The sequence below is a fragment of the Malania oleifera genome, chromosome 12 (genome assembly GCF_029873635.1).
Source record: "Malania oleifera isolate guangnan ecotype guangnan chromosome 12, ASM2987363v1, whole genome shotgun sequence".
Classification (NCBI taxonomy): domain Eukaryota; kingdom Viridiplantae; phylum Streptophyta; class Magnoliopsida; order Santalales; family Ximeniaceae; genus Malania; species Malania oleifera.
This window is the reverse complement of record NC_080428.1, coordinates 85166640-85178838: the sequence shown is the minus strand read 5'-3', so window position 1 is coordinate 85178838 and position 12199 is coordinate 85166640. Positions and strand designations below refer to the sequence as shown.

The 12199-nt window shown below is 37.8% G+C and overlaps 1 protein-coding gene across 2 annotated transcripts; it reads left to right on the top strand.

Moving 5' to 3' along the window:
• The first annotated feature begins 8185 nt into the window (after nucleotides 1-8185).
• Nucleotides 8186-10250, top strand: LOC131144797 (cationic amino acid transporter 8, vacuolar). 2 transcript variants are annotated; one of them, XM_058093664.1, is made up of 2 exons: nucleotides 8201-9926; nucleotides 10055-10250. In XM_058093664.1, the coding sequence occupies exons 1-2, from the start codon at nucleotides 8345-8347 to the stop codon at nucleotides 10057-10059; spliced, it is 1587 nt and encodes a 528-aa protein (XP_057949647.1). In that variant the 5' UTR covers nucleotides 8201-8344; the 3' UTR covers nucleotides 10060-10250. The 2 variants fall into 2 exon arrangements, with proteins under 2 accessions (XP_057949646.1, XP_057949647.1); XM_058093663.1 differs by having other exon boundaries at nucleotides 8186-10250.
• The last annotated feature ends 1949 nt before the right edge of the window (nucleotides 10251-12199 follow it).

Sequence of the window (12199 nt, the reverse complement as noted above, 5' to 3'; positions counted from 1 at the left end):
GTTTTTTTGCAACATTTACCGCAGAATGGTAATGGGTAAATGGTTAAAACTGGGCTGGTTAAATGGAAAATCGGTGATGATTTTCTGAGATCTGGAGAAAACTGGCGATGATTTTCTCTACAGTGGGCGTATAAGGGGAAACCGGGAGCCATTTTAGTTTTATGAAATCAAAATTTTCTCTCTCTTTCATGCAAACTCATGGACCTCTTCCTTTCTTCCTTCGATTCTAGCTCTATTAAAGCCCGGATTGACGATCAAGAACCACCACGAGGTTCTTGGGAAGATTCTATGCAACGTATGCGGGGCAGATTTTCAAGTTAGGGGTTCCAGGGCACCATCCCAAAACCAAGGTAAGTGGTGTATTTTAGGGTTCCTAAGTTAATTTGGAGTATATGAAATGTAGGAAGTGTTATATAGAAGTTATTCTGTGAGTTGTGTTGAATAATTTGGGAAAAATGTGAATTGCAGGCTTTTGATCTGCGAACTTCGAAGGGTGTAGAAATTGGGTGTTTTGTGGAATCTTAGTAAGGTAGGTAATGGGAATAAATTATTACAGTTGATTTTAGATATATTGGATGAGTAATTATGTGAAAATGGAATTATGTTATTTTATCTGAAATTTATAATGATATTAATATCATATGAAAACTTGTGTGGCATATGATTTATATTGAAATGTGTACATGGAAATGTGATTACTGAATTGATGAAATGAATTGTGAAAGTTGAAATGATATTATTGAAAATATGAATTGAGATATGAGATTTGAAATGGGGGAAAATGTTGAGAGTGAAATGTATTGAAAAATGAACATCTTCTGAGAAATGATGAATATGTGATATAGAAAGGTTTTATTGAGAAATGTGAATTTTATGAAATGAAATATGTATATGTATTTATGAGATGAAATGAGTAGTGAATATTGAAAATGTGAACATTGCAATGTTAATATTGCAACGAGATTTGAAATGTGGATATGAGAAATATGATTATGAGAAATGTGAATATGAGAAATGTGAATATTGTAATGTAAAATTCTGCAATACTGATATTGAAATGTTAATATGAAAAATGTGAATATTGCAATGTTAATTTTGTAATATGAAAATAAGAAATATAATTATGGGAAATGTGAATATGTGAAATGTGAATATTGCACTGTTAATTCTGCAATATGAATATTAAATTGTGAGAAATGAAATGTGAAATTATGAAGAGGGAATATAGACATGTGATTGATGAAATGTCAATACCACATAATGATTGCTGGTATGTGGCAGTGATAACCCTGATGGATGGATATGGAAACCCTAATGATGTGTTGTGATATTGAGAGCACGTCACCGTTGCTAGTGGTGTTAGTGCAACCACATGAACTCATAGAGAGTGTGACATAACAGTCGACTGAGTTGTATAGTAGAGTTGTTGTGCTCCCTGAGTCTGGATCAGAGCTTTTGGCTGGCCAGTCATACTACAAATACGTGACATATGATGATATTTGACCTAACCGGGTCGGCTAACTGCGATTAGGTCTAGCCTTCGGGCCACACAACCTCGACCATGGGGGGAAGCATGGCGTAGCGAATATCCTCAGGGTAGCCATGAGTATAGACACCAATGCATTAGTTATGGTGACACTCATGAGCTTGATATGAAAATGGAAATGAAAAGGAAATAAAAATGGAAATGAAATGGAAATGGAAATGAAATGAGAATGTAAACGAAAAAGAAAATGAGAAATGAAATAGCGTGAGTTAATAAATAATTAAAGCGAAGTAAAACACACCGCTTGAGGGCTTACTGAGTAAGGTGAGTGCTCTAATAAGTATCAATTGTAGCTGAACCCGAGTTAATCGGGTTAAGCTGCAAATGATATCAGGGCAGAGGGAAGCTACTTGTATGGGCGGGTGAGCTTCCCTATTCTCAAAAACTTCGCTAGTAAACTTGGGATACGAATGAATGATTTTTGAAATGGAAGTAAAAGCTTGTGTTGTATATCTATATGATTATGATTATTGAATTGGTATATTTTCTTAGAAGATATTATTATTGTAACGAGTATGTGTTACTATACAATGAATCTCATATTGCCACACACTGTATATAATTTATTCCGTTTTACTGAGATGTGTCTCACCAAATCATTTAAATATTTCAGGAAACCGGGATAGACCCGGTGATAAAGCTCCGAGATAAAGGGGAGCAAATACCCTGTGTAGTCAGGGTGAGTATTTTGAGCAAGGGAGGTTTGATTCCCCTAGAGGTTTATGTATTAGACTTGTACATATGGATGGTACGGTACTTTGGTATGTGTATTCGCTGTGGTATGTATGTATATATATCTAAAATGACTTCCGCTATTAGGGTTGTGTATGAGTATGATTGTATACCCGGTATCCACTTTCAGGTCGGGTTATGTATTATGGTATCAGTGGTTGACGTGGCCAATATGTGGTGTATGTATTAATTAAATGGAAAAAAAAATGGTATGAAAAATCGGGGCGCCACAAATATCATTTTAGTTTACAAGCATACAAATTTCTTTGACAATCACCAGCCAGACCCTTTAATCCATTGATTTTATAAATATGTTCATTCTAATTTTTCAGGCGGTGTAATCAACACCACAAAATAATGGAGGACTGGAAGGTGATCGTCCCGCTCCTAATGGGGATACACTAATGTGAGTCATCCCGATCTTTAGTACAAACGTTTAAGTCAATGCCACGAGGCTCTGATACTAATTGTTGGAATTGGTGTACTCCCAAGAGGGGGGGGGGGATGAATTGGGTTTTAAAAAATTTAGTCTTCGGTTCAATGTCTAGCAGCAGCATAATACAACCTATGGTCTGTCTATACAATCCCAAATGCGTAGATAAATATAATATACAGAAATTAAATCATGTGCAGCATTCATAGTCTAATGAAAGTAACATACATGGGCAGTAAATAAATTGTGGAATAAAGTGCACACACGATATGTTATCGGAGTTCAGCCAATACTGTCTACGTTCACACCTTAGCTCGCAAACCCGAAGATTCCACTACGACTCACTTAACAGGTGGAGCGGCACCGAAATACAACCAGATCAAATTAAAACAAGGCTGACCTCAACCTTTACACACTCTCCTTATGGGACGGAGAATTCCCACTTTAAGCCACGCTTGGAATACAATAATTAATATAAAATTGCGTACAAATAAAGATGCTTTTAATACAAGCAGATTTGTATCGATACGAACAAGTAATAATCAATGCACTTCCAAATGATAAGAACTATAAGCTCAGTGTAAATATGTGAAATAACACTCCAGGTAATGTCAATAATCAATCAAGTGTGAGAGTGTATTATCAATCTATCTTTAAAACAATATATAAATATATATATCAACCACAAATAGGGTTTCAAAGATTTTCAAAGATATAACCAAAATATTTCAAAATGATTTTCTCAAAGTTTAGATACGAGAGATATTTTTAAAGCAAGCTTGTCAAAAAGTTTTCTACAAAACACAATACAAGTTTAAGAGTCTTGCAATAAACAATGCAAAGACTCACAAGAAAATAAAAAGTTTTCCCCACAAAATGAATATTGATTAACTCAAGGGGGAAAACTTTTGGGCTTAACTCTCAAAAAAAAAATCAACAAACAATTTGTGAGTATGAGAGTTTAAGCAATAGTAGGACTTGTAGGATCACTTAGAATACTCTCACTCAAAAATATTTTGCAATAGGATGAGCAGGGGAAGAGCATATGCCTTATGTGTGAAGAAAATGCTCTCAAAATTTGAGAAAAATTTTTTCTTAATCAAATTGCTAATTGGAGTGTTTATCTTTGCAAATGAACATATATATATAGCTTCACCCAAAAAAAATAATCGTTGGGATACATAGGGGATTATTGAATTTGTTATAAACCAATTTAACCTAAATAACCCCATGTTACCGCAGTTAAAAATATAACAACTCGAGAGTTTTGAAAGACTATATTGTAAGTTTGTTCGACCGTATTAATGCTAAGTTCAGTCGAATGTGGCTATTTTGAACTGGAGATATGGTCAACCATATTAAGGCAATTTTGAATCGTTCGTGGTTCGGTCGATCAAGGCAGGCTCGATTAACCGTTTTCTAAGGTTCGGTCGACCAAGTCAGTTTTGAACTAGCGGTTCGGTTGACCAAGTTGTTGGGAGTCAGCCACGTGTCAATTCAGTCGACTGTGGAAGGCAAGTTCATTTTAGGATGGTCGACAAGGTAGTCAACATGTTGACTCTGGTAAGTTCGGTCGATCGAAGCTTCTATATAGCTTTGGGTTCGGTCAATCGAAACCACTTAAAGTGTGCATTTAAGTCCTGATTTTCTTTTGAAGTAACCCCTGTTCACATAAGTAAAACTTCTGAGTTATAAGAGATTTGTTATGAGGTGTTTGGGGACCTAAGGTCAGTTTATAGCCTAGGCTTTTTAAATTAAACCCAAAAATCCGACATTAGTCTACCGAAGGTAATCCCTAAGGTCATTCTATGGTCTTTGAGCTTATAGTTCCTACCATGTATGTCATGCATTAATTATTACAGACATTTGAATAATTATTACAAACTCGAAATGAACAAAAGAAAATATAATACAACTTGAAAAGGAAGTCAATCTTCATGCGCTGCTCCTTCGCAATTTCATAGAATATGCCAAAAGACGTGGTTTAAGTGTTTCTCGGCTACCATTTCTCATTTGTAATGCGAGTTTTGAAAAGTAAACTTGTTCATACACTTAGCATACAAATGATATACTATGGTTTTTTATAATCAAAATAGGAGATTGACTCAAAAAGTCAATAGTCATGTAATATGTGAAGGGCCACGAAAGGGGTGAAATAGCCATATAATGTGTGAAGGGTTACAAAAGGGGTGATAGTCAATTTTTATACATATTTGTAAATTTATATAAATGGGGCTATTATTGAGCTAGTGTTATATATATATATATATATATATATATATATATATATATATATACACACACACATATATATATTGAAGGAAAATATGCATTTTAAAATTATATAGATGTGAGTTATAGTTTACAAATGTATTGTTTATTTAAAATTACATTAATTGTTATATTTGTTTATATTAAAACTCATGTTAGTCACATATTGATAATAATCTATTCCATCTTACCGAGAGGTGTCTCACCCCAATATATATTTCAACTTTTGAGGACCAACAGGGAACCAAGCCTAGCAAGCTTCGGGATGCGATCTTAGTTAATATAATTTAGCGTAAGTATTGTGTAATACTGATATATATATATATATATATATATATGTTTTTATTACTAAAGGTGTATTATGGATATTTGGAGATACCTATGCAACTGTGGTGGTTTTAGTATTGTGGCGGTAATTAGTACTCTAGTATTGTATTTGAGGTTTATATTATTTCCGTTGCTTGAATTGAATTTATTTATGGAAAGTTTATTCCTGAACCCCACTAGGTTCGGGTTGCTATATTATGGTATCAGAGATTGTGAAATGGGTTTATTTATGGTTTAGTAGAACTCCGAGCCCCACCGAGCTTGGGGCATTACAGGCTTGATTTTTTTAAGGTCATTATTTTTCATGAAGAAAAATCATTTTCCATACTTTCACGTTTTATTGAAAAATATTTTTGAGAGAAAAATCATAACTCTATTAAACTTCATGTTTAAATCAATGAGAGTGCATATTAGTTTTTAACGTGTACAATTCTGCTTGTATTGAGAAACATTTTTTCTTGTACAAAATTGTTTTATGTAACAAGTTTGGCTCATCCTATAAATTGAGTTAAGGAGACTCTGTCTTGTAAAGGAGTCCTGGTTTGGCTCGAACCCAGTTAGGTGAGTTAGGAGGTGCATCATTCTGTAAAGTGTGTACGACTTGGTTTCACTCGGAAAGTGAACCGAAGTGTCTCCGCATCGTAAGGAGAACTGGTTGTGGCTTAGTCCTGCAATTGAGATGGGAAGACTTTGCCCCGTAAAGAAGAACCAGTTTGGCTCAGCCTGGTAATTGAGTTGAAGAGTCTCCGGCCCGTAAGGAGAAGTGTAAATGGTTATGCTTTACTAGTTTAAGTGAGCAGGTTAGTGGAATCCTTTGAGGTTAGCCTAAAGCGGGGACGTAGGCTGATTTTGTCAAACCTCGATAACAAATCGTGTGTTTCTCTCTCTATCTCATTTATTTCATGCATTTTAATTTTCATATGTGTATGCTTTTTTATTTATTGTTATAACTATTTGCATACACACAGTTAATTTAAATGAGATATACTGTACACGTGTATGTTCGCATTTAGTGACTAATCATTTCACATACACACTTATATTTAAATGGGATATGATGTGAATTTGTATGCAAATATTTAATTTGTTGTAAAAGCCATATTTTTTTTTAAAAAAAAATTTGCATTCTTCATAATTTGGGGGTTTGTGATTGCTTAGAAAGTCTCTAGGTTGTGTAATATTAGATGCGATTTAAACTCAACACACTTATCCTAAGAATAATTTTTTAATATCCAATTCACCCTCCTCTTGGGATCACATCATTCTTGTTAGGGAGACTAAGAGTATTGAGAGTTTTTACACTCTTGTTGTCCCACATTGAAAATTTGTAAGGGTGGGGAGTCTCTCTGAGTCTATAAAAGCAAACTATATCTCTCTTTTTTTGTTTGAATTTATATTTTGGTAATTAAAATTAAAAAAAAAAATAAGAATGTGAAGATGTTTATTATATTCAAAATTGAATTTAAGGAAAACCTATTAGTTAGGGGTGAGCATAATTCGGGGAAAACCGAATTAACTGAATTAACCGACCGAAATTGGTCGGTTCGGTTCGGTTAAAAAATTCGGTTCGGTCGGTTCGGTTATGTTTTCCAATATTTCGGTTAATCGGGTTTCGGTTCGGTTAATGGAGAATATTAATTCGGTTAACCGATTAACCGATTTACGAATTAATTAAATTTTAAATATAAATTAATAAATTAAAATCTGATTTCACTCATTCCCGAATCCCTCTCATACTCTCAGTCTCACACTCTCACTGCGATCTGTCTCACAGAAGTCAGAACATGTAAGTCCCTCACTGCCTTTCGCCGTCGTCGTCGCCGTCGCCATCGCCGGCCATCATCACCAACACAGTCACTGCTCTCTGAAGTCAGAAGCCATCGTTGTCGCCTTTCTCTCGCTCACCCGAGCTCCTCTGCACCACCAGGCACCATCTTCACGCGATGCCTTCATCTGTGTCCATCGCCGTCGCCGTCGCCGGCCATCATCAGTTCATCACCAACAGTGCAACGCAGTAACTGCTCTCTGAAGTGAGAAGTCAGAAGCCCTCACTGAGTCACTGCCTCTCTCTCGCTCACCTGAGCTCACTTCCGCACCACGGCACCACCATCTTCACGTGATGCCATCGCCGTCGCCACTGGCCAGCCATCGTCACCGAGAACCACCCCCGACTCCTCATCGTCATCGGCGTCAAGCTCACCCGAGCTCAATCATCTCCCCCGACTCCTTCCTGACTTCCCCCTTCCCTTGTTCGGATTTACCTTCCCAATTCCCCCTTCCCTCATATTTCTCGGTTAAATTAGGTTAACCGAATTACCCGAAAATAAATTCGGTCGGGTTCGGTTCGGTGAGGCCCAATGGTTCGGTCGGTTCGGTTAACACTATTCTTTAACCGAAATTTTCGGTTAATTCGGTTAATTAACCGAATTTGGCCGAACCGACCGTTTGCTCACCCCTACTATTAGTTGAAGAATTTATTAATATATGTATATATATATATATATATATATGTATGTATGTATCGATTTTTGTTAAATGTTATATTGTAGGGTAGTGTTTATATTATATATATATATATATATACACATGTATTTAAAATATTTCATTTCTTTTTTGCCTTTTTGGTTCAGTTTTGGGTTGGAAACGAAATCGAATTGAGAATCGAAATTTTCTATTTTCAAGAACTGAAACCGAAAATCAAAAAATTATTTGATATAATTTTTTGATAAATTTTGTACCCCTGGCACAAACCTAAATCAAGCCCTTCTAAATGGAGACAGCCCTTCTAAACGGAACCAGGAGTAAGGATAGCCCAAGAGACTAGTGGACCAAAGTCTACAGCTAGCCAAACCACGTAACCAAACGCACCTCAAAGGTCAAAGCTACCAAACGGTCCATATACCCAAATCCCAAGCGCGTCATTCCCAAATTCCATTTTCCGTTTTCCAGTCAGAAACACCACCGGCAACGGCTCAGCACCATTTTTCTAGATCCACTCCCACTCCACCTTCCCACCTTCCTTGCTGGAAGCCGCCATGGATGTGCGGACAGAACAAGCTGTCCGTCCGGCAAGAAGCTACTGGGGGAGATGGAGCAAGCGCGACTTCTTCCCGGAACAGTCTTTCCAGAACTTCAGCTCCTACAGGGCTGCTCTCTCCCAGACCTCGTCCCGTCTGAAGGACCGCCTCCTCGACCGATCCACCGACGCCAACGAGCTCGTCGAGCTGCGGAAGGAGAGCGAGAACAGCATGAAGAAATGCCTCACATGGTGGGACTTAATCTGGCTCGGTTTCGGCTCCGTCGTCGGTTCCGGCATCTTCAGCCTCACTGGCCAGGAAGCACACGACGACGCAGGACCGGCCATTGTGATTTCTTACTTGGTTTCGGGTCTTTCCGCCTTGCTCTCGGTTTTCTGCTACACTGAGTTCGCCGTCGAGATTCCCGTTGCTGGAGGTTCTTTCTCTTTTCTTAGAATAGAATTAGGTGATTTTATTGCGTTTATCGCCGCTGGGAACATTCTCCTGGAGGCAATAGTAGGCGCGGCTGGACTGGGCCGGTCTTGGTCATCGTACTTTGCAAGCATGATTAAGACAGATCCAGATTCTTTCAGAATACATGTGGGGTCATTTGCAAAAGGGTTTAATCTATTAGATCCTATTGCTGTTTTAGTTCTTGTGATTGCCAACAGCATAGCAATGGCAGGAACAGGGATAACGTCTTCTTTGAACTGGATTAGCTCTCTTTTTAGTGCCTCTGTGATTGTGTTCATCATAGTTGTGGGGTTTGTTCATGCCAATAAATCAAATTTGGTCCCATTTTTTCCATATGGGGCGGAGGGGGTTTTCAAAGCCGCGGCTGTTGTGTACTGGTCTTACACTGGTTTTGACATGGTTGCAACCATGGCCGAAGAGACAAAACATCCTTCGAGGGATATTCCGGTGGGTTTAGTTGGGTCAATGTCAGTGATCACTGTGGTTTACTGCCTGATGGCATTGGCACTTGTCCTGATGCAAAAGTATACAGAGATCGATGTAAATGCTGCATATTCAGTTGCATTTGAGAAAATTGGGATGAAATGGGCTAAGTATTTGGTAAGCATATGCGCTCTCAAGGGCATGACTACAAGCTTGCTGGTAGGATCACTTGGGCAAGCCCGGTACACGACTCAGATTGCCAGGGCACACATGATTCCTCCCTGGTTTGCTCTGGTTCACCCAAAAACAGGAACCCCCATTAATGCAACTCTTTTGGTGACCATAATGAGTTGTGTTCTAGCCTTTTTCTCTAGTTTGGATGTCTTGTCCACTGTTCTGTCCTTCAGCACTCTCTTCATCTTCATGCTTATGGCTGTTGCATTGCTCGTGAGGCGATACTATGTGAAAGATGTTACTCCCAAGTCTGATTTCTTAAAATTTTGTTTGTGTTTATTTGTCATTGTTAGTTCTTCGATTGCACTTTCAGTGCTTTGGAGTTCCAATAGGAGAGGATGGATTGGATACATGGTGGCAGGGTTGTTCTGGTTTTTCGGGACTGTTGGGATGGCGTTGGTTCCAAAGCATCAAAGTCCAAAGGTTTGGGGGGTTCCTCTAGTTCCATGGTTGCCCTCCTTGTCAATTGGTATGAATCTGTTTCTCATTGGATCCTTAGGTTATGTGGCATTCTTGAGATTTTTCATTTGTAGTGCAATAATGTTACTCTACTATTTGTTTTGTGGCCTCCATGCAACATATGACGTGGCTCATCAGAATAAACAACCGACAACTGAAGAGGGAAAACAAAATATTGCTCAAGGGGAGCTATAAATAATGCATGCAATGTGTATCGAATTTGATTACAATAACATTTATATTCCTGATATTTGTTGATGCTAGGGATGTTATATCAATTCTGTAAATGAGAAATATGTGGTTTCAATGAAATTGAATCATATTTCTTTCATTCCTGTTTTTTTTTTTTTATTTCTTTTTTTTTTTGCTTTTGAGGGTTAACTAAGATTAATGAGCATCAAAACTTACTTTATTTTGTGCAAGATTAACACTGATAAACAATAGATATTGTAGAACTAAATCCAGTTTTGTTTAACTTCTATCACAAAATTTAGAGTTGCTGAAGAAAGGAATTTGTTTTTCATTATCAGAATAGGAAATGCGATTATCTTTAAGTAAAAATTCATTTGTTAAAACTTAAAATTAAGTATTCATCACTATCACTAAATGAAGTATCAAATTTGTGAACTAAGTGAAGAAGTGGCACATTAAGTGATTTACATTAGGAGGATATAAGATGTGCAATCAAAGATCTCCAGTTTTCCCTCCTGGGTTTAAATTTGAAAGAACTAGCTATGATATTTTGATCCCCTCTTCTCACATTTTAAAATGATTTTTTAAAAGATTTGATCTTTAGCTTATCCCTTTTTCAAGATAAATCATTATCAGGTTTGAGGAGCTTTAGGAGGTCTTATGTCTCCTATAGGTCCACATGCGTGGTGTAAAGCTAATGGGTCATTTTTATCTCCATGCCCTACACTCCTGGAGATTGGAAGGAAGCTTCAAGATTCAGGAGCTAATTATGCACTATCTCCTGGATACCAAACCAACTCCTCCAATATGAGTGGCGGGTCAGCCCATCTGAGGAGCTTAGCAAACCAATAATTAGATCGGCTCGCTGAACTAAGCTGATGTATATTACTTCACAACTCAGTCAAGGGAATCATGTTGGCCTCTAAAACCGACCTGATCTGTTGTTACTTTGCCTTTGTGACAATGGCATCCGATCAGACTCTAAGCCAAGTTGATTTTTCGTTACTTGTACAGTCAGCCAAAGACATCAAGTTGGCTTTTAAAACTGAGCTGATTAGTAATTACTTGGCCATTCCACAATGCACATTAGGTCAGTCATTTCAACTGAGCTGATCCATTGTTGCTTGGCCATTCTACCAAAGGCATCAAGTCGGACTCTAAAACTGAGCTGACATTTTCGTACTTGGCCAGTCAACCAAGGATGTCAGGTCAGCCTTTAAAACCAAGCTGCTAACTGCATCATGCTTGGTATACTAGATCCCAGTGATCTGTTGTTACTTTGGCATTCTGCCAAGTCTTCAGTTCCAACTCTAAAACCAAGATTATCTGTCATTACTTGGCTCTTCAGCCAAGGATACCAGATGATTTGTAATTACTTAGCCATTTGGGCAAGCACATCAGGTCGCCCATTTCCAGTGACATGATCTATCTTCACTTGGCTTCTGCCAAGGGCATCATGTTGGACTTTAGATTCTAGGACTTTAAAACTGAGCTGAGTTGTAATTACTTGTCCATTCTGCCAAGGACATCAGGTTATCCTTTAAAAATGAGCGATCTGTGATTACTTTGACATTCTGCCAAGGGCATTAGGTCAATCATTTCAATAGCCATTCATACAATAACTGAGCTGATATGTAATTATTTAACCATTAGTCGAGCACTCTTAAGGCAGCTATTTCAGCTGAGCTGATATGCCTTTACTTAGCTATTCTCCCAAGAGCATTTGGTCGGGTATCTCAAGAGCCAGTTAGACCTAATGCTCTCAGCAGAATGGCCTAATAAACAGCTCAATTCGGTTTAAATAGTGGACCTAAAGCTCTTGGCAGAATGGTGAAGTAGCAAAAGATCAACTCCATTAAATGGCCAAACTAATGTCCTTGGTCAATTTGCCAAGTAATTACATATCAGGTCGACCATCGTAACTGAGCTGATCTTGTTAGACTTCTGCTAAAGATGGTTGAGTCATGAAATGAAGCAACCCTCATGATGTTCCTTTTGTAGGTAACCTTTGGAAATGGTGCCCTTTAGCTGTCATTGAGCTCATATGGAGACTCATGGCGCCTTGAGTTTTTTAAGGAGATCTTGGCCCTT